General features: G+C 48.3%; 1 protein-coding gene across 12 annotated transcripts in view; it reads right to left on the reverse strand.

The window, feature by feature from the left end:
- The window catches only part of ASTN1 (astrotactin 1), a 260,656-nt gene that overhangs the window by 55,969 nt on the left and 178,616 nt on the right, over positions 1 to 26,071 (reverse strand). For all 12 annotated transcript variants that reach the window (XR_009462441.1, XM_059728333.1, XM_059728331.1 and 9 more), the window contains 6 exons: positions 8,896 to 9,164; positions 7,930 to 8,063; positions 6,520 to 6,671; positions 5,066 to 5,201; positions 4,139 to 4,239; positions 1,645 to 1,828 (listed from right to left, as the gene is read on the reverse strand). Coding sequence is in view for 11 of the 12 variants with exons in the window: in XM_059728333.1 (XP_059584316.1) it covers positions 1,645 to 1,828; positions 4,139 to 4,239; positions 5,066 to 5,201; positions 6,520 to 6,671; positions 7,930 to 8,063; positions 8,896 to 9,164 (976 nt within the window). In the remaining variant the exon portion in view is untranslated. The remainder of the gene's footprint in view (positions 1 to 1,644; positions 1,829 to 4,138; positions 4,240 to 5,065; positions 5,202 to 6,519; positions 6,672 to 7,929; positions 8,064 to 8,895; positions 9,165 to 26,071) is intronic.

The following is a 26,071-nucleotide window of genomic DNA, read 5'->3' on the forward strand; positions in this document are numbered from 1 at the left end:
ACAGTGGTTCTCAGCCTTTTTAGACTCAAGGCACCCCTTTGAAAATGCCAGGTCTTCTTAGCTTTCGTTCATTTCTTGAAAAGTAATAGAACAATTCTTTAGTTACAAAGATCTTAGAAAAACCAAAACAGATCAGAATGTCTTTGACACTATGGACACCTACTTGAGATTTCTGGATTTATCCTGTGAATCACGTATAGGTGTTTTCACATCTAATAGTGCTAATATTGCCATCATCACTGGCTCATCATCACTGAGTTAATAGTTTTATGTCCCCTACTTCTAGTACTGTAGCAGACAGTAAATAATAAATTCCCATTTACTTTCCCTGCACCATTTAATATTATATAAACTTTTATCATGTCCTTCTCTGGCATCCTTTTTCTAAGCTGAGAAGTCTTAGCCTATTTAGTTTCTCCTCATATGGAAGTCTCTCTATATCCTTGATGCCCTTCTCTGTACCTTCTATAGTTTTTGTATATCCGTTTTTAGGTGGAGGGATCAAAATGCACAGAAATTTAAAGGGACATAATGATACTTTCTGTTTCAAGCCATCCTTTTCCTTTAGCTATATTCAGAACACAGGTGCTCAAGGGAAGGAGAGAAGAAGGGGCTTCCCTCCTTTTAGGGGGGTTTGGCATATCACAATGGTGAGGTGCTATGTCTAGACACACTGAGGCATGGAAATGGGCACACTCTCAATTCTTGCCAATGCATTTCAGCCTGAACCTGCAGCTCCCTCAAGCTCTTCTAGAGAACATAAATGATGATCCATACAAGGTAATGAGTTCTTAAACTAAGACAGTACAGCAACAAGCCAGCAGTTTTAAGGCACACAGTGTTTAGTTTCAACATGATTAACCCGTGCAACCAGAGCTGGGGACAAAGGAGCAGAACTAAAGAGAGCAGAAGGGAACTATTTCTGGATGTCACTCTGTTGCTTTCAGTAGAATTACACAGAAGCCAAATGTAGCCAGGCACAGTGATTTCAAGTTAGACAAAAGCAAGAAGATGAAATGTGAGGCCAGGTAAACCCAGCGTTTGCTTGCATCAACTATGGCAGAAATGTGCTTGCCTATATAGTGTGCATGCAAAACCCAGTCTGCTTCATCCACCTCCACTCTTTCCTAGGATCCAGAACAGCCATCTTGAAGTTGCTTTAATTGCCCTTTCTTGCTCCCCTCCCACCGTACTCCATACTGTACTGCCCACTACTCAGGTCTTTTGGAACAGCCTCCCAGACACATTCCATTCCCCTCACATCTGGAACAGTCTCCTCTGAATTAGTTCAGGAAATCTTCAGCATTTATTTTTTTCAGGATGTTCTGTTTTCCCCTGGCAGCAACCGTTGCCACAATATGAGTGGAAAAGAGGGTCCCTTGGCTGTCTTTTCCTCCCATCCCTTCTGTTTCTTCATCATGTGAAAATAGCCAAGTCAATCTACAAAGATAAACTGAAGGCAGATTGGGGAAAGATGGTGGAATTCCAGCTGATGGCTTGTCTACAGTCAAGATCAGTTTCTGCTGATCTTGTCCATTTGCCAGATTTAACCTTCTTACTGATAACTAGTGATGTGGGGCATTCTAACATGTGTATTGAGTGAAGTGGAACTGCTGTTCTAAGTAACATGGCTTACTGGCTTACCTGGGTCCTAGCTCATCTTCACATCGCCAGGTGAACTCTCCAAAGCTCTCATAATGCTGGTTGTAATGGTAGAGGACCCGGTGCAGGCTGGGTGAACCCAGGTCCAGCAGGGTGTTGTAAGCTGTTTGTTGCTCTTTACCACTGGTGTAGCCATTGAAAAGATTGTAGATCTTGTCTGCTATTTCTGGATAAAAAGATGGAAAGGGCCCTCAATGTGCTTAATATAGAAGAAGGAAATGCACTATCAAGCATCTCAGCTTTTAAGGAAAGCCCCTGGGGCAAAATCCTGGCGTGGCTACAGTCAATGACAAAATTTCCGTCAATATGAAGGAGCAGGAATCCACCCACTGTCTTGTAGTTTGCACTGTATCAACAGAATGCATCCTAACAGAGGAACAAGGGAACAGACTTCCCAAACTGGATAAGGCCTGTGGTCAGTCTCATCCAGTTTCTCATCTCTGACAACTACCAGAACCAGATCTTTGAAGGACAGTGTAAGAACCCTGTCTCCTGACTCCCAACACTCAGAGATTGGTTTATGCCTCCAAAACTGCAGCAATCCTAGTACATTTGAAGCTTGTGTGCTCTGGATTTTTTTACTGCAGATACTCTTAGTACTCATATACCAGTCATACCCTTTGGGATGCTGTCTAATATGAGCAGAGGTGGTGCTATACTGTCAATGTGGCCTTGGTATGGCTTGAGATTAATTCTCATTGCCACTTAAAATAATGCATCTCATTCCCAACCACCCTGGAGGGGATGTTTAAACAAATACATATATTCTACCTCCTAAACGGCAAGCATATTTGACCCCTGCTGCCTTTCTGAAGGCTCAGTCTAGCTGCACCAAGATGATTACAACAGCCTCTGTCTCAGTAAGCATAATGGAGGAGCAGCCAGGCAACCTCAGATTGTAATTCTGCCAACATTTAACCACATTTGTCATAATTCATAAGAAAACAGTCACCAGAGCCCCAAGGTGGTGATTCATTGTAGTAGTAGGCAACCGTCGATCTTTCTGCATCATGGTGCATGTGTGAGAGGTGACCAGGACCTTTGACACATACACGTAGGCAGGAGTATGGAAGAGTGGAAGCTGCCCAGAACTTGCATCCCTCTTTTAGACCACTGAGACAGAGTCCAAAAGCCAGACCAAGTTCACGTTTGGTGCCTCAATGGCTATAGTTATATGTGTGTCCAGGAATCAAACCCATGTCTCTGCCAAAAGGTTTGACTCTAGATGCAAACATAGCCAATATTCAATGTGGGAGAGAGGTGGGTTCTGCTTCAGTTTTGCCCATCATGCACGTGGAACCAACTTGGACCTGGTCCTGGATTCTACCCAGCTTAAGGGCTGTTCAAACCCAGTGCTTTTGTTTTGGCATTTCTCTACAACTAGCCCAAAAAGCAAGGGCATAGATGTAACTTACTCTAGATGATATTGAGTGCAGTGACTGTAGTCTACCCTACAGTCCCATGGTGCTAAGAGAAGGCATCTCTGGCCTGGGTTGTGCTATAAGGGATAGCCAGTATATCAGAGGCGGGCAATTATTTTGGGCGGAGGGCCGCTTACCCAGTTTTGGCAGGCTGTCGAGGGCCGCATGGGTAGCCCCACTCCTTGACAGGTGCCCTGTCCCTTGACAGGTGCCCCCCCCCGATCACCATCTTGGGACCAGTGTCCCAGGGCCAGCACCAGTAGGGCCCAGAGCGAGGCGCAGGCCACCAAGGGTCTGTGGAGCCGGGCTGGCCTGCATTAGCAGGGAGGGAGGAGCTGGCCCGGCTCCACAGAGCCCCTGCCGGCTGGGACCCCGCGCTCCTGCCACCCTGCTCCGGGCCCCACTGGCGCTGGGCTCGGGACACCGGTGTGGGCCCCATGCTCCCGCTGGCTCCCCGCCCACTCACTCCCAGTGCTCCCCAGCCCCGCGGTACAGGTGGGGGGCAGCGCTCAGCCCCAACCCCCTGCTCACCAGCAGGGAAGCTTGTGCTGAGCGTGGGGAAAAGTGGCCCCTCCCCCGCCCCATGGCCGGAGCTCCCTGCTGCAGGCGCTCACAGCCCACATGGGGCTGTCCGGAGTAGGTACAGGCAGCCCCATGCAGGCTGCAAGCAGCTGCAGCGCAGGGCACCAGGCGTGGGCGGGGAGGAGCCGCTCCCCCCCCCCCCCCCGCTCCTTCCCTGCCCAGGGTTCCCCCCGCCCCCACTTACCTGAGCTTCCCATGTTGCAGCAGCCATGTGCTCCCAGCCCAGAGACCCTGACAGGGGCTTCCGGCTGGAGGGGTGGGGCCAGGCAGCCTGCTGTTGTGGGAGCCCACCGGGCTTCCTCTGGGTCCTACTGCCCTTGGTTCCTGTCATTTTTGACAGGAACCAAGGGCAGAGAAATATTAATTTTCTACATTTTTTTTAGGGGTCCCGCAGGCCAGATGGAATGGCCTGGTGGGCTGGACCCAGCCCGCGGGCCGTATTTTGCCCACCCCTGCAGTATCTTTACCATTACCTTGAGCCTTCACATCATCTACCACGGGGCATGGGGTCTTGACTGTCACATCACTTGACTTTGAACGTCTCCCTGTGTTATCAACTCCCCAAAGTGTGAACCTGGTGGGAGAGGCAGAGACGAAGATATCATCACATCTCAGAGCAAGCAGGCAGACTGGACTTTCACATGCACATGCACATGCCTGCCTACAGCAGATGCCCATCTGGAGGAATGTGTACAATTACCACCACTTAGGCAAACAAGAGGCCATGCTAAAACATGAGGCATTTCTCTCTTAGGGATGCAGGCTTCCCCAAGCTAACGTGTGCTCCCTTGCAGTGCAGGCCCAACAAGATGTAAGAAACTAGTCAGAAGGCACATGCCAAACTCAGCTACTTGGTATCCCTACTGAGTCTAGTTACTTCACCTAGCTCAAGCAGGTGTCTTAAGTGGCTGACACTTGCTGCACTGGTAGCACGGCCAGTTCAGAAGAGCCTGGGTGCATGGTGCAGAGTGCTGGCTTACCAGAAAGAATAACTTGACTCTGCTTGTGTGGGGGGAGGGAAGTTACAGCATGAGTCCAGTCAGATCACATAAGATAAAGCTGGAAGAGATCATCCAGGTATAAAGAAAAAGGGTGGGAATGCAGATCTCCCCAGCCTTACCTTGTACAAAGCAAAGTGAACCCTACCCTGATGGCCATGACATCTCCCACATGGGTGGGCAAGGCAAAAGCCCAGCAGTATCAGGAGCAGGATTCCCTCATGCCACACAGATACAGTCAACAACCAGGAGAGGGGTCATGCCTTATGAAATGGCAGAGAATGAACATACCTGCTTTCCATACCCCGCCCCCCAAAACAATTAGGAGAAAAGCTAGAAGTCACAAATCAGAGGCAACCAGTGCAACGTTGGAAATAGCCAGCTGGACGGAGTGTAACTCACATGTAAGTGGTGTCAGGCTCCAAGCAGCGAATAATCAAGGAGATGGTAGAAGACAGCTTGTCAGGCACTTGTGCTGGCATTGCACAGGGGGACTTGGCTCCAGAAATTATGTCATCCACAAAACTCAGCACCGTCTCTAGGGGAAGAAGAAAGGAAGAAGAAAGAGTAATTGCATTCCCATCCCATCCCAACTGTACAGAGCTGAGCAAGGAGAATGGGAGAGGGATCCGAAGGATTAATAGCAAATTTCTGCTTGAGTTTTACCTCAAGCCACAAGACAGACCAGTGAGCCCAATACCTCAGAAGGATTTGAATATTCCTGAACTAAGTAGCACCAGCTGCAATGAGCAAAGGCAGCAAGGCTCCCACCACTGCCTTCAGCCAGAAGGTCAGGAGCAGGGCTGAAGAGACGATGCTCTCTTAACAAGCTGACTGTGGCCAATTTGGACTGGTGCATCTTAAATTCCCTGCCATGCAACATTAACAATTTGGGAACTATGGAGGAGAAGTGAAGTGAGAATATGCTAAATGAGCTGGGGAAGGGTAAGAAAACTGCTTACGCTGCTCCCTCCTCCTGCCTCATGATGACCCTGAGCTGCAACATAAGTTCTGAGGTGAATTTCTGTGTTAGAAGCCACTAAGGGGAAGGTGCGAGTTCTGTGGCAGTCTTCCAGATAAAGGAAAACCTGTTTTTATTGGACCTACTGCAGGAGAAGAAACACCCAGAGCTGTAGGACAACTGAGTCTTCATCATCAGAAGTGGGGGCGCTGGGGGAGACGGACCCGTTCACAACCACCTTTCTCTCCTTCCCATTTTGAGTAGGCTCACAGATGAATCAGGGTGGCCTATAAACATGCCAAGTTTCAGGTACCTAAGTTTGATGGGTGACAAGAGGAAAGCAGTGATGACTTTGCTACTAAGGGGAGACAGGAATGGCTATTTTTCCAGTGTCATGTTGGTCAACTGGCAGAACGGATTTTCCTCCAACTTTCCAAAACCATTCAAGCATTGCAGATTTCAGGCCAAAAGGAAAATGGGAAGTCATATAAACAAATAAAAAAAGGGACTTGTGGCCCTGACCCAGCAAAGCCCTTCAGTATCTGCCTGCTTAACTGTAAGCCCACAACCGGTCCAACTGAAGCCGGTAGCTACATAGAGGACACTCCTGCCAGAGTCTAGCTACTGGCTTCATTGGAATTACTTGTAGGTTTCAAGTTAAGCAAGTGCTAAAGAGCTTCACTAATGCTTGCCACTGCATTCACCTGCTCCCAGTTGCAGCCTTTGCTGCCTAGACCACACTGTAAAATGCAGATTTGACATGGCAAAGGTCTTCCTCAAGCAACAGGAAAATAGCATATTGGTTTCTAGCAGGTTTAGCCTCTCCTTGCTTCTGAGAAGGGTAAAGCCCAGTACCGGCTGCTGAAGGACCAGAGCCCCTCTGACCTGTACTCACCGGTCTCTACTTTGGAGTGATCCATCCTGTCGGTGACCTTCTCCTGGCGGATGAGGTAATCAACAATCTGCACTCCAATCGGTGGCTCTGAGTGTTCCCATTCTAGCACCACCAATGTGCTGCTGGGTTCATGCACTGTGGAGAGCCTCAGGCTGGAGGGGAGTGGGGAAACATGACAGGTCAAGCTCTTTAAACAGCAGCTCCTGTCCACCTCTGGCACCCACATTCCTCTTTTCTCACACCTCTTCAGCATATACCACAGTCCCAGTCACTGCTCCCTTAGGATGTGGTTGTAGTCTGCGCTAGCTCAATCTAGCTCACATAGGTATCAACAGCATTGGAGACATGGTGCAATGGCCAATGGCTCATGTGAGCAGCCAGACAGCAAACTACCCAGGGATCCTGTGGTATATACCCTGGTTGCTAGTAGCATGACTTAAAGCCCATGCTGCCATGTCTTCACTGCTATAACTATTCCACTAGCTAAATCAAGGTCATTAGGGCATGCTAGCATGTGCTACAATCACACCTCAGTTTTACTGTGAAGACATGCCCTGTGGTACCCAAGATGGGCTGCATTTGAAACTGTGGATCAGAGCTTCATACTGCAGGGTGCCACTCAAGCCCCTGCACTGAAGGCAGAAGGTGGGGCTAAAAGTGACCTACAAAAGCCTTGTGCTCTGCATACTCCCACCCCATCCAGCCTGTAAGTTTATTCAGAAGTGGGAGTGTCCTCAGGAGCTGCCCTACCACCTTTACAATGATAACAAGAGACCACAGAAGCTGTCAGCACTGACTCCCACATTCTGTACTGCTATAACTGAGGCAAGCTGAGATGTCACCCTGGATCCTGCATAACTGCCCTCTGTAAAAACTTCCTAACTCCACAGTTTTCTGGGATGACCCAACCCTAGGTGAGAAATGCAGCCCCCAGCACCTGAGCCATAAAAAGCTTCCTCATTATGCCAAGTAGTAGTTGCTCTAGATTAGGGTTCAGGCCCATCAACAGGGGGCATGTGTATATGAAATGCTACATTGTCACAGTAATGAGCTACAGCGATGTAGCTCATTGATACAGCAACTTAGAATAGTCAGGCATGATCTACGATGCCAATGCTACTGAGCAGTAGCATCGAAAATGACCCATGCCACGTTGGGACTGTGCAATACTGGTGGTTACTGCACAGCTGTTTAGTAAAGCAAGTACTAAATGACCGTGCAGTCCATCTCACATGTAGATGAGCCCAGGGCGGTGTAGGAAAAGCTTGCATTCTCAGTGCTGTCACTTTCTTGGACTAGCACCATGGTCCCTTACATCAGGGCCCTTTACCAGCTGTCCCCTTAAAGAGCAACCACTTATGCAGAGCAAGGTGGAAGGATGGGGATCAAATCAGAGCATGGAAGACATACACTGGATGTGGGAGGGGTGCGCAGGTTGGGAGCCCATCAGCACCAAAAGCGCTTGAGTCACACCGACACCAGTCCTCGATGACATCCCCACTCCCCGAGCACCAGAGGGAGCTCATGGTGGCCTCCTGCAACAGCTGAGGGGGAAGAGAAGAGGGTCAAAGCCAGGCAAGCAGGAACTACCACCTCCCACCACCCAGTGTGCTGCTCAGATAGGACCCCTTGTAATGCCTTCCTCACAGGATGCTCCCCTCCCCTCACTAGGCAGACACTGCCAGCCAGCTGGGAGCTCTGGGACACCTCAGCAGAGAAAGACATGAAGACAGAAGCCGAAAGGGTTTAGGGTCTGCAGAAGGCACCTGACCACAGGCCTGCTACCTTTCTCCCTGTAAGCAGGCATATTACCTTTCCCCATGGGTAGCGAGTTTCAGTGGTACTACTCAGTATAACAGGATAGCAGCATGTCAGAGCAGCAGCATCCCTCCACCCCTGGCAGGGGAGAACACCCCCCTGCAAGGAAGATTCCTGTCCCAGGAAAGCATCTCAGCTACTTCTGACCACTCGTCTGATACCAAACCCCCTTCAGGCTTGCTCATGGGTTAACATGATAAGTGATTAGGCCAGTGGCTAAGAGGCAAGGTGGCCAGTCTGTAACCCCTGCCCTTAATCCCTTCAGGACCATAGCATCTGTTTGTTGTTAACCATGTTAAGACAGGCACCAAACCATGCAGGGCTTGCAGGCTGCTTGCACTCAGAAGTACAAGAGCTGACAAGACCCCCCCACAAAACAACAGCAACACAAAGATACAGGGCAAGATGCCTCAGTGCTGGCATCGTTGAGCCTGGCCCTGGGGTTTGGTATCTAAACTTTGGCCCAAGTGGATTAACTACGAAGTCCTCTTGCCCCCACGCTCCTACTATAAACAATCCTTCTTTAGTTTATCCCTCCCTCAGCAACTGGGCCCCTACCCGCTGGGTTTGGTTGTTGGTGACCAGCTCATAGATAGGTGCTGCTTTGGTGACCTCCAGCAAAATTGGCTCTGCCGGTGTGTCTGGGCTCACAGTCACGTGGCAAAGTGGGCAAGATGAGGGGCAGCGGCCTCTGCTTTGACACTCCATGCGGACGCCGGCAGCCATGCGCTTGGTGCCCGACTCCGACAGGCTGGCAACGTACTCGGGGAAGGTGAGAACCTTGGGGTCCCGTTCCCGCTCCTCCGACTCGTCCGAGGGGGAATTTCCTGTAAAATAAGAACAGGTGGATCTGGATTGGGAAATCAGGCTGATTTATGGCACTGGGCTTAATGCCCTCTTTCCTGTTCTCCTTAGGGACAAAATAACCTGAAAGCAACAGCTCAAAAAACAGCTCCCAAAAAACCCTGTAACTCCGTGAGGATGTTAGAAATACACAGTTTGATTCATAGGCAAAGAAAGAAAATGCTGACTGATGTTTAGGCTGGAAATCATGATTGCCAAGTCCCCTTCCTGGCTCTACTACTAACAAGTGACATAACCCCTTTGTCCCACAAATTCACCACATCCTGGCCTTGGGCTGAAGCAGGGTCACTTCACTTCCCCAGCTGCTGTTCACACCAGTCACAGAGTTCTCAGGCTTTGTGCAACTGGACTGTATTTCACCTGCAGTGATAACAGTATCCACTGGAGGGAGCCTCTCTCATGTAGATGTGGGGGCAATGTAAACTAGAGTTCAGGGGTGCTCTGGTTTCCCTTCAGACCTGTTTTGCAGGATCAGAGTTCCCTCCTCTAGAGCTGAAACGCCTCTGAAATGTCTTATGCTTGGTCCCACCCCAAAACCATTTTGTTTCTACATGTAAGAGGAATCCCCTGAGCCATTCCTAGGTTAGAGCTGAGGGGAAACCCTGACTTTCGCTGCTTGACACTTGAAAATGTTGGTTCTTTTGTGGTTCACCGTTGATTCAAAGGCAACAACTGCAAGCATTTCAGCACCTCTCATTCCAGCCAGAATAGGGCAGCTCATCATCTTTCCTTTCAACTTACAAAGCAATTGGAGGCCTGATCCAGAGTTCACTGACACGAAAGGGAAGGGGACTTTTTCATAGACTTCAGGGCTGGAAGGGACCTCAAAGATTATCAAGTCCAGCTCACTGCCCCAGAGGCAGGAAGCCAGCTGGGGGTCAAAGGATCCCAGCAAGATAAGCATTCAAACGTTTCTTGAATGAGTCCAGAGTAGGTGCCTGCACCACTTCTGGAGGGAGTCTATTCCAGACCTTGGGGGCTCGGACAGTAAAGAAATTTTTCCTTATGTCCAGCCTAAAACGGTCTTGGAAGAATTAAAAACTTTGGATCTGGCCCCATCTCAGAGTATTCTGGAACAAACAACTCTGTGCCTCAGTGCAAACAACATGTGCAAATACTGCGGGGTGGGTTTATTTTAGAGAAAATTACTCTAGAGTATACTCACCTGGGGCAGGCATCTACATGTGCAGGGATGCAGAAGCAGATTTGCTGCTCCTGGCAGCAATCTGCTCCTGCCCCCTCCAGCTGTGTACCAGCCCCCTGCAGCAGCCAGAGGGAGCTCTAGGCTCCCTATGGGTGCCAGCATAGGGACTGGGAGAGAGCTTGGGGCCAGGACTGCCAGGACAGGCTCTGCCACCACAGCCTGGGTGTGGACAATGTCCCCCTGCCCCAGCAGCAGGGAGCTGCTGACCCTGACTCCCCAATTGGGGGCAGGGGGCTTGGAAAGAGCTGCAGGGGAGGGACAGGTCCCAACCCCCTGCCCCGATCCACTGGTGGGGGATTCCCCACCCACCCAGGGACTTACTGCTAGCTGCCCCACCAGTAGATTGGGGCAGGGGGCTGGGACCTGCTCCTCCCCCACAGCTCTTTCCAAGCCCTCTGCCTCAATCACTTGATCGGGGCATGGGGTTGGGACCTGACCCTGACTGAGACAGTTTCCAGCCTCTGCTCCACAATTGTGGGGTGGGGGCTGGGGAGATTGTGGGCACAGAGCAGGGGCTAGGAACAGACTGGGGAATTTGTTCCCAGTCACAGCTCCATGATCACGGAGCTGGAACTAGGAAAAATCTTCTCAGCCCCTTCTCCACAACTGCATTTGGGAAGCCAGGGCTGGGAACTCCCTGCTGCTGAAGCAGGAGGACATTGCTCCTGCCTGGGCTCCAGTGGCAGAGCATGCCCCAGCAGCAGGCAGCCTCCAGGGACAGGAAGCAATCTCCCACTCCCTGCTGCTCAGCTAAAGGGGAGCAAGTTTGCTCTCGGTCAGCCATCTACATGTGCTATATGGCACAGTAACTAACTGAGAATAAATTTGCTGCTTGTATTTACAGGTAGCAAATTTACTCACCATTAGAGTAAATTACTGTGCAGTAAGCATCTGCACGTGTAGATGGTAACACTTACTGTGCAGTAATTTCCTCTAATCTTGAGTAAAGCATCTCATGTAGCCATGCCCAGTATCTCCCATCTCTAAAATGGGAGACAACAATGCTGGCATAACCTTTGTAAAGTATTTTGGGATCTATGAATGAGTAGTACCATGCAAATATTTTCACCATGACTTAATAAAAATAGGACTTACATGAAGTGACATCAAATCTGCCTCCTGAAAAGCATTCCTCTCCATCTTCCTGAAATCTATCTGTGACACTTGCTGGCATCAAGCCCAGTAATATCTGTAGTCAAGATTTACTAGCAGAAAGTTACAATGGTGGGTGGGGAACTGGTAGTTCAGACTGCTATCTCAACATGCTTTGAATTGTCCCTATAATGCTTATTACCTGTAATTAAACAGGTGAGTCTATACCTAGGCAGTGTTGCAGCATATGGAACAGCTAAATAGCAGAGTAAACGCAAGGTGGTGCTGTGAAGTCATGTATTGTTCCAAACCTAGGACTAACTGTATGATAGTAGTGGTTTTAAAGACCCACTGAGTCAATCAATAGGCAACACACTTGCGGGGAGACAAGCTGCATCACGTTGCAGAGAAAAGCTGAAGTGTGCGGTCAGATACGAGTTCACCCAACAACCTCAAAAGCTGTGCAATCTCCACCACCCTGACTGAATTAAGCAAAAGGGCCTCTCTCTTTTAAAGAAAAGTTTCTATAGAATAACACTGTGTGGGGTGAAACGGACCAAAATACCGGGGGGGAAATCTTCAAAAGAAACATCTTGATTGAAAAGAAAGGGGAAGAGCGAGCTCTCTGCCCACCGCTGAGCTTTGAAAATGTGGTGCCAGATCTTCAAAAGCAGCTCTCATTGTCTCCTGTACAGGCGTGGGCGTGTGTACATTCCCCATTGTTCTCCACAGGAGCCACTGGGTACTTAGCTTAGCCTATTGCAAAATTGAAGCTCTAAGCAAGATCCACATTAGACACTGGTAACTGAATGGGGTATGCATCTTTTGAAGCTCAGGTCAGGAGCCACCCTGGTACAGAGCTGGCTGGCAGAAAATAGCCATGCTTGTCCTAGTCCTGGGTCCAAATTATGTGTGTATGTATGTATTTATATGTCTGAATGTCATCACAAGTGTGTGAGGGCAGGGGACAAGAACTAGAAAAGAGTTGGCCACTTTTGCCTGAACAGACAGAGCATGTGTGTGTGTGTTTGGTACTGAAATACAGACATGGTTTTGGTGAAATAAGTTGGGCCTTTTTGGCAGAACTGGGACATAATGATGGACACATGAAGGTAAGCAAGAGCAGATCCCCTTAATGTCTCCATGTGCCTGGCTCATCAGTTGGATCCCAGAGGACTTTTTCCTTACAAATGCTCTCCTCACTCTGCCAAAAAGCTATCCATTGTATTGCTACACTTGGTAACTAAAAGAGACAAAAGTCTTCATAATGTGGGATGTGCTCAGGCACCACCTTGAGGAAAGCCACTGAAGAATGAAGACAGACAGACAGCTCGATGAATAGGACACAGACAAACAGGATCTCCTTCCAAAGCACCCACATCACAAAAATCAGCATCATACTTTGTACTAGCCATTCCTGCCACACCTCTAGTTGAACAGGCCCATTATTGAACAGGGCAGGCAGTGTGGAAAGTCCTCTCATAGTTATGACTGCCAGGCTGGCTCCCTGAAACAGCAGTAAAGGCCCAATCCTGCACAGTACTCAGGCCAATGAGACGGGAGTGTTCAGAGGCTCACAGGATGGAGTACTAGGGCTGGGGTTTATGAACCAAGGCTTTGGTTCCAAAACACTTTAAAGCAGTGATTCCCAAAGGATGTGCCAAGCCATACTGGTGTGTCACATGAGCAACAGAAACATACCTTCAGATCCACCTGTGTGAGAAGGTAAATCCTCTTCTCCTCCACCCGACAACCTAAACCTGTCCCAACTACTCCAGGAGTGCCTGCAACTGCTCCTCTGAAGACTGCTGCCACTACTGCTACCTTCCCCACCAATCCCTGCCTCCAGGCAGCCCCTATGCTACCCTCCTTCCCCCCCAAACACACTCCTAGTAGCATGCTCTGCTGTGAGCAGGCAAATGGCTGGTCAGACGAATAGATGGGAGCTGTGCTTTGCAGCCTGGCTCATCCCCTTCACTCCTCCCACGCTCCCAGGGACAGCAGGAGGGTTCACAGGTGTAATCACTGCCATGTAAGATCCTGCAGGAGTAACCCCGCTGGCCCCTGAGATACCAGCCAGGGGCCAGGAGAGGGCAGACACTAGAAGGAGCAGGGTGAGCTCCTGCCCCTGCCACTCTTAAATAGCACCAGCTAGATGAGTAATTCTCAATATATTTTTAGCCTCCAGGCCCCCTCCATATCTTCTCTGAATTTAGATCTCTCTCAGTGATTTTACTGGGGCACCACAACATGCAGAAATGTTATGGAGGGCAGCCTTGAGGCTAAAGAGATTGTGAAGTATGGGTATATCTTAAAGAACAATGTATGTGGTGTTATTTTTACCAGTACATCTCAGAATCGGTTATGATTTCCTCTGGCAGGGAAGCCATATGTTATATGGTTTGAAAAATACACATATACATACACACATGGAGAACTAGGGTTCGGATTTTCGATACGATTTGATTCCAAAACACTTCTATCTTTACAGCAGTGACTTACAAAGGGTGCAAGAGTGAACACTGCCTCCAATTTTAATTTGGAAAGAAAAGTATGCCCCAGGTAGCAAAAGTTTGGCAAACACTACTCTAAAGGATGTTATTCCAGTGGGCACAGTTCTGCTGAAAACCTGGCTCATAAGGGGTACTGCTGGCTGCTGGGCGCTTAGGAAAACAACCTTGTTATGGTGTCTCAATGGGAAGGAGCTGTCAGAGTCAGCTCTGGCCTCTTCTAGAGATGAGGTGCCAAGTTCACAGAGATAAAGAAGAAATATGTATACAGGGAGGGAAAACACAGGGACACAAGTCAGTGTAAGCAGAGCCCCTGCTGAAGGAGCAAGTGTCTTAGCTGCTCAGCAGCCCTGTATTCCCTTCCCATGTCCTTGAGGCTGATGGTACGGTAAAGGGGGTGAAAGGTTTATCCCTAGGAGGCAGGAACTCTTGGGTTGTACTGCAGTAGTGATTTCAGAAGATGGTACAAGAAGGTGAAAAAATAATCTGGCTCCTTCATATCTCAGCAACTTGCCCCCTTGGGTCAGACATGACACTCTTCACTCAGTGCACCTAGAATCTGAAGAAGGGGCAGATGAATAACTATGGTCCTTTAGAGCAGTGGTTCTCAGCCTATTTGCCATACTGGACCACACTTGCAGCTCTCAATTCATAGATTCAAAGATTGTTAGGGGCTGGAAGGGACCTTGCAAATCATCGGATCCAGCCCCACCGCTCTAGGCAGGAAGACAACTGGGGTTAGGTGACCCCAGCGAGGTGACTGTCCAGTCTTCTCTTGAAAACCTCCAGGGTATGTGACTCCACCACCTCTAGAGGGAGTTTATTCCACAGTCTGGACACCCTGACTGTGAAGGCATTTTTCCTGGTATTAAGCCTGAAGCAGCCTTCCAGGAGTTTATATCCATTGGTCCTGGTCTTCCCCAGGAGTGCCCTAGGGAACAGTTGTTCACCAAGCTCCTGATGCACTCCTCTGATATAGTGGTAAGCCGCTATCATGTCCCCTCTCAACCTTCTCTTCTTTAGGCTAAAGAGGCCCAGGTCCATCAGTCTTTCCTCATATGGCTTGCCTTGCAAGTCCCTGATCATATGGGTGGCTCTTTTCTGTACCTTCTCAAGTTTTTCCATGTCCTTACTGAAGTGCAGTGCCCAGAACTGGACACAGTACTCCAACCATGGTTTCACCAGTGCTAAGTACAGTGGGAGCATCGCTTCCTTAGTTTTACACGAGATGCATTGGTTGATGCATGCCATCATGTTATCTGCCCTGCTAACCACCGCCTCGCACTGACAGCTCATATTCATGCGATGGTCAGTCATTACCCCTAGGTCCCTTTTGGCCATGGTGCAAGTCAAGCTGTCAGCACTGAGCCTGTATGTATGTTGAGGGTCGTTTCCCCGCAGATGGAGCACCTTACAGTTGGAAGTGTTAAACTTCATCTGCCCAAGTCTTGAGCCTGTCCAGGTCTGCCTGTATTTGCAACCTATCTTCTGAAGTGACCACACTGCTCCATAAGTCGGTGTAGTCCGTGAACTTGGCCAGTGAGCTTTTCACTCCCCCATCCAAATCATTGATAAAGATGTCGAAAAGCACCGGTCCAAGCATGGAGCCCTGAGGGACACCACTAGCCACTTTGCGCCAGGGTGACACGGATCCATTCATGTGAACTCTCTGGGTCCTATCCTGTAGCCAGTTTTCCATTCACTGAACCGTCAAGCAGCTGAGCCCACAATCTTTCAGTTTTCCCACAAGGATATCATGGGATACTAGATCAAAAGCCTTTTGGAAGTCTAGGTATATAATGTCTACCTCGTCTCCCATGTCCAAGTGGTGAGAGACCGGGTCGTAGAAGGAGATGAGATTGGTAAGACAAAACGCCTGGAGGGGTGGATGTCGTATACCTGGACTTCAGGAAGGCCTTCGATACGGTATCCCACCCCATACTGGTGAACAAATTAAGAGGCTGTGATGTGGATGACTGCACAGTCCGGTGGGTGGCGAATTGGCTAGAGGGTCGCACCCAAAGAGTCGTGGTAGATGGGTCGGTCTCGACCTGGAAGGGTGTGGGCAGTGGGGTCCCACAGGGTTTGGTCCTTGGACCGATACTCTTTAATGTCTTCATCAGCGACTTGGACGTGGGAGTGAAATGTACTCTGTCCAAGTTTGCAGATGACACAAAGCTATGGGGAGAAGTGGACACGCCGGAGGGCAGGGAACAGCTGCAGGCAGACCTGGATAGGTTGGACAAGTGGGCAGAAAACAACAGGATGCAGTTCAACAAGGAGAAATGCAAAGTGCTGCACCTAGGGAGGAAAAATGTCCAGCACACCTACAGCCTAGGGAATGACCTGCTGGGTGGCACAGACGTGGAAAGGGATCTTGGAGTCCTAGTGGACTCCAAGTTGAACATGAGCCGGCAGTGTGACGAAGCCATCAGAAAAGCCAATGGCACTTTATCGTGCATCAGCAGATGCATGACAAATAGGTCCAGGGAGGTGATACTTCCCCTCTATAGGGCGTTGGTCAGACCGCAGTTGGAGTACTGCGTGCAATTCTGGGCGCCACACTTCAAGAAGGATGCGGATAACCTGGAGAGGGTACAGCGAAGGGCAACTCATATGGTCAAGGGCCTGCAGACCAAGCCCTACGAGGAGAGACTAGAGAAACTGGACCTTTTCAGCCTCCGCAAGAGAAGGTTGAGAGGTGACCTTGTGGCTGCCTATAAGTTCATCACGGGGGCACAGAAGGGAATTGGTGAGGATTTATTCACCAAGGCGCCCCCGGGGGTTACAAGAAACAATGGCCACAAGCTAGCAGAGAGCAGATTCAGACTGGACATTAGGAAGAACTTCTTCACAGTTCGAGTGGCCAAGGTCTGGAACGGGCTCCCAAGGGAGGTGGTGCTCTCCCCTACCCTGGGGGTCTTCAAGAGGAGGTTAGACGAGTATCTAGCTGGGGTCATTTAGACCCAGCACTCTTTCCTGCTTATGAAGGGGGTCGGACTCGATGATCTATTGAGGTCCCTTCCGACCCTAACATCTATGAATCTATGAATCTATGTTCCCCCCCAGTCCCAAGCAACACCTTGCAAGCTAGAACTCTGCCAGCCTGCAAGGGGAACCTGCAGTTTCTCACGTTTTTCTCCTTGGCTCTAACAAAACTTGGGCACCAATCTTTCCTTTTTTTTTAACAAGATGTCACAAGGCTCGCTGCAGTATGCTGACTGGGTTGCATGTGGCCCATGGGCTGCAAGTTGAGAACCGCTGCTTTAAAGAATGCGTCTCTGTTAATGGGCAACAGGGTCATTCTCAGACTGCTGGAGGAGCACAGAGAGGTACCATGGAAGGTTAGAGACTTCCATTCTGGAAGAAAGTAGCAGCCCAGTACTTCTCCCCCTCCTTTCACTGGTCACAGAAAACGGCCTTCCCTCTAGCTTCTAATTATCTCACATCCCAGCAACTTGCAGCAAGATACTATGACAACCTCCATGACAGATGCAAAATCCTTCCCTTGGAAAGCACATGCCTGATCAATACTACATGGAACTCAACTCTAATTATGCTTTTAAGTGTAACCATGGTTGTCAAGTTCCCCAGCATCTGGAATTAAAACAAGGAGCCAAACAAAGAATGAGACAAGAAATGGAGAGATCTGGAGTGCAGCAGCTGCCAGGTGGGGGAGCAGCCAGGAGGGGAGGTAGGAAATAGCAGTGGTAATAAAGGTTCTGACTTCACACACCGAGTTCTGAGGCTGACAGGCACCATCCCAGTTCCAAAAGCAGCAGCAGCCACTGCCGCCAGCATGAACAGTTGGTATTAAATTTAGAATAGAAACCAATTAAAAGATAACAAGAGAACATAAGAGAACATATGCTCTGGATAGCAAGAATCTAAGTGTTTAAAAAAACATGACCTCCAGCTATCACAAGGGAAGTTTCAATATTGTTTCAAAAGCCCTAGACAATCTTTCAAATGAGCATCCCTAGTCTTCAGAGACTAACAGACACAGGCCAGACAATTTGTTTAAGTGGGGAGAGGGAAGGTACAGATGATGACCCAAGGAACACACTCCCAAGCATGGAAATCCAGGCTCGTGTGTGCCGCATGTCCTATCTTTCTGCACCTGTTTGCACAGAACGTAAGCAGGTGGCTTGCAGTTCTACAGATCCTTGGATGAGTGCCATAAATTTATTTTCCAAAGACTATGCTGAAACTATTTTGTAAGAGATTTCACCAGACTTATTTGTAGATTTCCTTATTGGTTAGCAGTCATTGATATACAATGACTCCGCAAACAGATGTGATCAGCTCTTTGCAAAAACAGCTGCATGAGTCTCAGCTGCTTTTCCAAAAAACTTAGAATTCAAAAGCTTCATTGGGTGCAACTTAAAAAACCCTTGTGCACAGAGTGGGGAAGGTCTGCATTAATTTCAACCATACAGCCAGTTTGTGTCCAGCTAAGAGTATCCCTCAGTACAGTATTTTCATTGGATCCAGCCCATCAAGGGATTTTATCCAGCTTGTGGCAGGTCCCCTGATCCTGCCTGACTCAGGTACAGGGAGGCAGCCCAGGCCATGGCATGTGTGGCCAGTCTCGCTGCCCCTGGGCATGCAGGTCTGGGCTGGCAAGGCAGCCAGACTCTGCTTCCCAACAGCCCTGGTAGCAGTGGCTCCTTCAGAGTGCTACTGCCAGTGTCACTGCCACTGCCAGACCCAGCCCAGGCACTCCAGCCCCTCCATCTCGCTCCCAACACTAGGGCTGCCAGACGGAGCAGGCAGATGGGTGGGTGGGGGGAGGGTGTCCATGGAGACCAGCCTGGGACCTCTGCAGACAGGGTACAATCAGCCAAGTAGATGGGATGAGGTCAAGGGCAGGCCAGGAGCAGTGTCCAGAAGTAGGGTGAGTGGGTGGGGATGTAGCTGGGATCATGGGGTGGTGACAGCAATGGGCCATGCAGAGAGCAGCTCACAACTCTGCCCCAGGCCCCAGCTCCATGCTGTCACTGTCCCACAATCCCAGCCATGGCTCCACTTCCCGACTTGCTCCCAGATGCCATTCCTTGCCTGGCTGTTGCCCCATTTCATCTGCCCTGCTGAGCACACCCTGCCTGCAGGGGTCCTGGGTTCGTCTAATGGAATTTAGAGGCAGGTTTATGTTCACAGTATCTGATGAAGTTCCAGCTGTTCACCAGAGCTCCCCAAGGGATAGATAACAAGGCCTAACAGCCACAAACTCCAGGAAGACTGATTTAAATTAGACGTAAGGAAAAAGTTCTTTATGGTGCGAGTGTCCAGAGACTCCCCCCAGAGGTGGTGCAAGCACCTGCTCTGGACTCTTTCAAAAAACATCTGGATAGTTTTCTTGCTGGGAATCACTTGATCCCAGCTGACTTCCTGCCTATGGCAGGGGGGCTGGACCTGATGATCTCACAAGGTCCCTTCCAGCCCCTGATGTCTATGAAATCCATAAGTTTCCATGAAGACCCTGACTGCTCGTTCCATCTGGCACCCCCAGGCTGATCTAGTAATCTACCACTTAGGCAGTTTTGGTGAGCTGTTGGGAGGGGGCAGGGGGTGCTGACCCAGCCCGCAAGCCCAGGTGGCCCTCCCACACATATAATTGTCCACTCCTACGTTAGAAGGATGCAAGGACTCTCGCTCTACCTCACAACACCCTGCACAAGATTGGGTTGTAATCATAGTTCTTGCAACCCAGGCACACAAAAACCAGGGGAAATCTAATGTACTGCAGAATTGACTGTACCTGAAATTCTGCTCTAGGACAGCATGGAGCCAGGAGTAGGAGCTATTTGATCTACCCTGCAGAGCTAGAGCAGCATTACAGCAGCTTTCCCCACGTAGCAGTTGGGTAGCAAGGAGAAATGGCTATGGTTTCACTGAAGGGAGGAGTGATGACTGCAGCTGTGGAAGTGGTACAGACCATGCTGAAAGTGGCCGACCTTAGACCTAAGCTCCATTCAAGTGGCTTCCTCTCCAAACTGGTGTCACACCCTCAGCTAGTGGATCTGAGTTTAAGTAGTAGAGGGCTTTCTTTTTCACTATTTAAGGACCTCAGGTTCAAATCCCAGTAGTGGCACAAAAAGGGTGTTTCACTCAAATTAACATTGATCATAGAAAAATTAGGGTCGGAAAGGACCTCCGGAGGTCATCTAATCCAACCCGCTGCTCAACGCAGGACCACGCCCAACTATATCATCCTAGCCAGATGATGCAGGGATGTTATAGAATTTGCAAGAAAAGCAGCACAAGCATGCCTCTAGGTAGCAGCCTGAAAAGCACCTGTGCAAAGCTGGCCAATAACTTTTACAAAAATGTGGTTGAATTTTGCAGAGAACCTTTGCAAAGTCTTTCACTGAGTATTGTGCTATTTAGAATTAAACCCTCTGAAGGAGCTGGCTATTTCTTGGTCACCTTTTACTGCTTCCAGAAAGGTTGTTGTTTTTCAAAACAATATTTGCAAAATTTTCCTGAAAATTTATCACTACATGTGCACTGCTGAAGACCAAGGCAAAGGTCAGCAGATGCAATCTTGATCAGCTCTTTATCAAGTACCTGAATAGGTTGTTGAAGAAGTGAACATTACTTTGCATGAAACATATTCCAAATACATTGCATACAATGACAGTGCTTTGCACCTACCTGGCATTTGCATCCAAGGAGTGCAATGCACTTTACAAGGATGAGTAAAGAGCATTACAGTCTTTTGACAGACAAGAAAATTGAGATAAAGAAATCTGATTTGCCCTGGGTCAGAGAGTGAGCCTGTGGCAATCACAAATAGAATTCAGGTTCCCTGACACCTATGTTCTAACTAATACATCACTGTTGTCTCTTGTAAACTGTAAGCCATTATTTTAGAGCCAGGGTTACCCTTTCAACAACTTCAGAGTTAGGAAAGATAATTTGCCAATATTGAGCAGCAAAACAAAGTCCTGATAACTGCATGTTGCAGACTCCTTGTATGCTCTGCAATCTACCATGAGTCAATGAGATCCAGACAAAGGGGGAGCATCTACCAGGCCACTGAAACCCACTGGTGAGCGTATGTGATAAGTGGGGATCCAGGTTTTCCATTTGTCATGGAAAAATGTGGCAAAATGCAGATTTTCTCCTTTAAACGGATGTTCACGTGAAATCACAGGAGGGAAGGCCATGACATGATGGCATGGCATGGCACTCCCTCCTGTGCCAGGTACTGCCTGCTGAGCTGCGAAGGCAGCTCCTGCCTGGAGCTGGTCTAACCAGGCTGCACCCCCGAACCCCACTGCGGGTGCAGAAATCTGGGGGGCATATGCCCTCCGATGCGTCACCTGTGTCCCCCTCCCCCTCCACACATCACCTATGCCTACATCCCCCCTTCCTCACACACCCACCCCGTTCCCCCCACACCCGCCCTCTTCCTCACACACTCGGGGGCCAAGGCCTGGGTGCCGTGAGTGAAGGGTACTGGCAGGGGCAGGGAGCTGCAGGTCAGGAGTGAGGGGCACCAGCAGGGTTAAGGGAGAGGGGCTGTGGGTTGGGAGTGAGGGGCAACAGCATGGATAGGTCACTGGCATATCAGGGATGCTCAGTACCACAAAGCAGTGGGGGGGCAGTCACAGCTGGACCCTACATCCTGGTGAGCAGAGAGGGGAGGGGAAGCTCTGATTTTCTATGATAAAAAAACCCCAAATCAAAAGCCAAAATATATAGGTACTTAGCATTTATTTTATTATAATGATTGAGATGCTGGTAGGTTTCCAAATTGCTTTAAAATTGTAAATACAGGGTCTTCATAAAGTCCTTGTGCACTTTTAAACTTTAATAACAGGTTGTAGGTATGATAGAAACAATCTGTAAATGGCATTTAAAAGCAAATTTATTAAAGTTTTAGGTCAACTAGAGTACACAATGCTAGACTTCAACATAACCACCATCCATCATGATACAGTGCTTAATCTGATCTTCCAGCTCCTTAAAAATGTTTCCAAGTTGCTCTTGAGTTACTGCACTAATTGCATGGGTGATCCTAGCCCTAAGTTCCACCAAAGAACGTGGTTTTGACAAGCAAACTACACTTTTAACATGTCCCCATAAAATGAAGTCCAATGGTGACAGGTCAGCTGACCAAGGCAAGTGCAACGCATAGGGGGCACATGTGGGTGCACCCCCTAAGCGTGGCAGTGCACCCCCTACAAAAAGGCACATGTCGGCGGCACCTGTGGGTGGTCACCACTCGTCACCCTGCCACTGACACCGCCGGCAGTGTCTGCAGGCAGTCTGTGATTGCTGCTGGCCGACGCTGCTGGCAGTACTCCCCGATCACCACCGCCATGTTCCTGCTGCCGCCGCCGCACTCCCACCGCTGCCAGCGCAGCCATACTGCCCTAGCCGCCAGGGGCAGGCGCTGTTCATGGAATGAGGTGGCCAAGCAATTGGTCCACCTCTGCCTATCCACTTCTCTAGGAAAATGTCATTTAGGAATTGTCGTATATGCAGAGCGTAGTGGTAGGGAGCTCCATCTTATTTAAGAATAAGTTTGTTATTACGTATGAAATATAGTATTGTGTACTCTAGTTGTCCTAAAACTTTAATAAATTTGTTTTTAAATGCCATTTACAGATTGTTTCCACCCTACCTACAGCCTAAGTTATTAAAGTTTAAAAGTGCACAAGGACTTTATGAAGACCCTGTATAGTAATAAAACATTATGTTCAACTGATACGTATATAGATATAGATATAGTATGATACCTATACATATAGTGGTATTTCATTTTAATCATACAAAAATGTGGATTTCGGGTTTTTTAATCAGAGAATTTGGGATTTTTTTAAATCAGAGAATTTTGTGTCTTTAAACAGAGAAAGCTAGGATCCCTGGTGATAAGTTCCCCTTTGGGCCCAATCCACAGCAGCTGGTTTAAGGACCAGATAAACAACCCTAGATCTTGAGCTCATACCATAGCACTTCATATCACAGTAATGTCCCAGAGAGGAGATAACATTAATACTCAGATCCCCAGGAACCAACTATTTGACTTCCAGTGGCTGTCTCCATGAAACAGAAAGCATCCAGCAGCAGAGGTGCAATACATGAGTAGATCTTGAGATTCTGGGGCCCTTAATACTGCGTATCCCTTCACTCTTCCTAGTGAGCAGTGTGGCTTCTCTCTATTTTGCAGTGTCTTGAAACAGTTTTCTACTGAACTGGTAGAGGAGGCCAGGGTATTTCCTATGAAAGCAGGACCTACTGAGATACCCACCTGGCTGGTATATCCTCCAGGCTTATGTCTCCCTTAGAAAGAGAAGGGAAAATGGAAGAGAAAGGAAACTTTGAGTGACATATCTACAGACACGTTTCATTGCCTTTAACTTTGAATGGAGAAAGTGGCAGATCCTTTCCACTTAAAAGGAAACTGCATTGATGACCCCTACTTGGAGCTTCCTGAGTGCCTGCACAGAAGGAGCATTTTGTGTTCCACCAGGTGAAAATACTCATCACGTCTGAGATGAAAGGTAGGATTTGCCTGTCATTTCTGAGCCTTCCACTGACAATCACCCTTCACTGAAGAATGATACTGTGGTTAGCACCTTGCTCTCAGTAACACCAGCACAAAGCCTGAGTAACCTTACTAAAGCAACTGGAATTGCCCTGGATTTATACTGATGTCAGAGAAAGCACAGTTTAGCCCTGGGAGAAACAAGAATTGCCTTGATCCTTGGCGTTGAACTGAATGAGATGAAGCTGCATCCTTCCAACAGGTTGGTAAAGGATTCCAACACTGCCTTTATGTCACAATGGGTTACAGTGTTGTGGCACTGAAGTACAACACATGTGTATACTTACTGCCCAGCAAAATTTGTATGGAGATCAGCAGGATGTGAAATACCCTATTCTTAGCTGGTTTAAATCAGTGTGGCTCCACTGGAGTTAGTGGAGTCATGCCAATCTTCAACAGCTAAGGACCTAGTCTATGAACTTTTGTATGGAGTTGTGTCAGACTTAACATCATGATGCATAAGTTCACCCTACAGGACAAATACTTAGGGGAGTAATGCTATGGGGAGCTTTTGATTAGCAACTGCAGTTAGGCTACAGGTCTTCACATCATCATGGCCCTTGTTTTTTTTGTAGCTGGAGATTGTATACAAATGTTCCTGTCTACAGCTGTAACAATTGACTCTGAGAGATTAGGTTCTTAAATTGTATCTCTGTTATCTAGGATTAAATATCTCTGGTGCTGCTGATCTGGGCAGGAAGAATGAGAAAAGGAACAGAAGGTAGTAGTGACTAAAGACTGGGTTATTAAATTGTGTGTTTCTTCTGGCACAAGGCCACAGGTTCTGATAGAATTTAACAATTCCATATCAATCATACATTTGCTTCCAGAGGTTTTTCCAGAAATTAAGCCCTGAACCAACAGTATGATCTGTGCAACTACTGTTTATTATTGGCATGCAGTTAACAAGTCAGTTTTCCTCTGTCCATGCTCTAAGAAGCTTACTTTTAAAACATTTTGCAGAGAAATAGGATAGTGCTGGCTTAGCTCTGAGACATCCACAAAAAAAAAACCCCAAGCCTGTTTAAACTAAAAAAGGAGACAAGACCATTTCCCAGCTTCCCCACTGTGCTGAAAATGGACCACTTTGGGATAGCTTTGAATTGCAGCTTGGCAGGCACAGGGGGGAAGGCAGCAGCTACAGAGAATGGTCTGTCTGTTGCAATTTTTCAATCAATATTAGCTCTTGACATTCACCAACAAAATAGCTAAGAAGTGAAAATGGCAGGTGCCAGAACTGGAGTGACAATGATATGCAATACTGTTGTGGAGAGGAGAGAGAATCCAAGACACCTAAAAAGGCCCAGTCTGAAAAATAAAACTGAAGAAAATAGCAAAAAAGCATGCTATACTCAAGCTGCCCATGGCAGAACCACAGTGGGTTTATGCTATGGGAGGAAAGATGGGCAAAATCCATTTCAATGTCTGTATGAATCCACAAGTCACACAAGAGAGGCACCCAAGCCTGACTTCTACCCAGCCAGGTCAGCACACATTCTGGTAAGTTTATTTTAGTGCCAACAGTTTGTTTCGATCCCTAAGGTGTGTAATTCTATCTGTCGGGTTGCCTAGTTCATCTCTTGCAAGTACATGTTCCAAATGGTTTTCAGCAACATGCCCACAAACTGTTACATTAAACCCAAATTAGATGAAAGTCCATGTATCAATTGCACACGTGGTGCCCAACTCATACAGCTTCACCGGCCTGATCCAACACGTGGGGCCAGTCTGTGGGGCCAGAACATTGGCAGCAGGATGAACAGCAGCACCACTAACTGCTGCAGCTCCCAGTCACGGCAATCAATGTTGCCACCACTTCACCCCCGCCAAATTTCTGGATCTGTGGGAAACCCCACAGACCAGATGACACGGCTCTGCAAGCCCTATCTTGATCATCCCTGTTCTACACCTCTGAAAGCAGAGAGACAAATTCAGGATTTTCCCTTGCACTCTGACTCTAAAAAGCAGCAGCCCCACTGAGCAACAGCAGACACCTCAGCACAGAAGTGTCGCCTGGGAAGTCCTGTTGCATCTAAAGAGTCAAATGAGAAGTCTGACAAGCAGCTGCAAGAAGACCAGTGTCATACAGAAGTAGAACAGGGCTACTGGAGTCCCACACAATATCACAGCTGGTCCTGCTTACAGAGTACTGCCTCTATTACTGCAGGAACAAAAATATCTGAGGGAGACAGCATATAAGAGAAAGAAAGAGATGGCTGGAGGGAGATTTTCGCAGGCACAAACAGAAAGACAGCACCTAACTCTCACTGACTTTCAGTAGCAGTTGGGCACTTACATGCCTCAAATCTTTTGAAATCCTGCCATTAAGGGATACCCATACTCATATGCCAAAAGATCCTGTACTTGCTTGCATGAACATAGTGCTTTGGTATGTCACATTAGCCTTTGCTCCTCCACATCTTGGACTAGAAATTTCCTGTCTGTACAAAAGCACCTCATATTTGCACAAAGTATCAGTTTGCAAAATTAAACTCCATTTCAGTC

The sequence above is a fragment of the Alligator mississippiensis genome, chromosome 5 (genome assembly GCF_030867095.1).
Source record: "Alligator mississippiensis isolate rAllMis1 chromosome 5, rAllMis1, whole genome shotgun sequence".
In the NCBI taxonomy this organism is placed as follows: domain Eukaryota; kingdom Metazoa; phylum Chordata; order Crocodylia; family Alligatoridae; genus Alligator; species Alligator mississippiensis.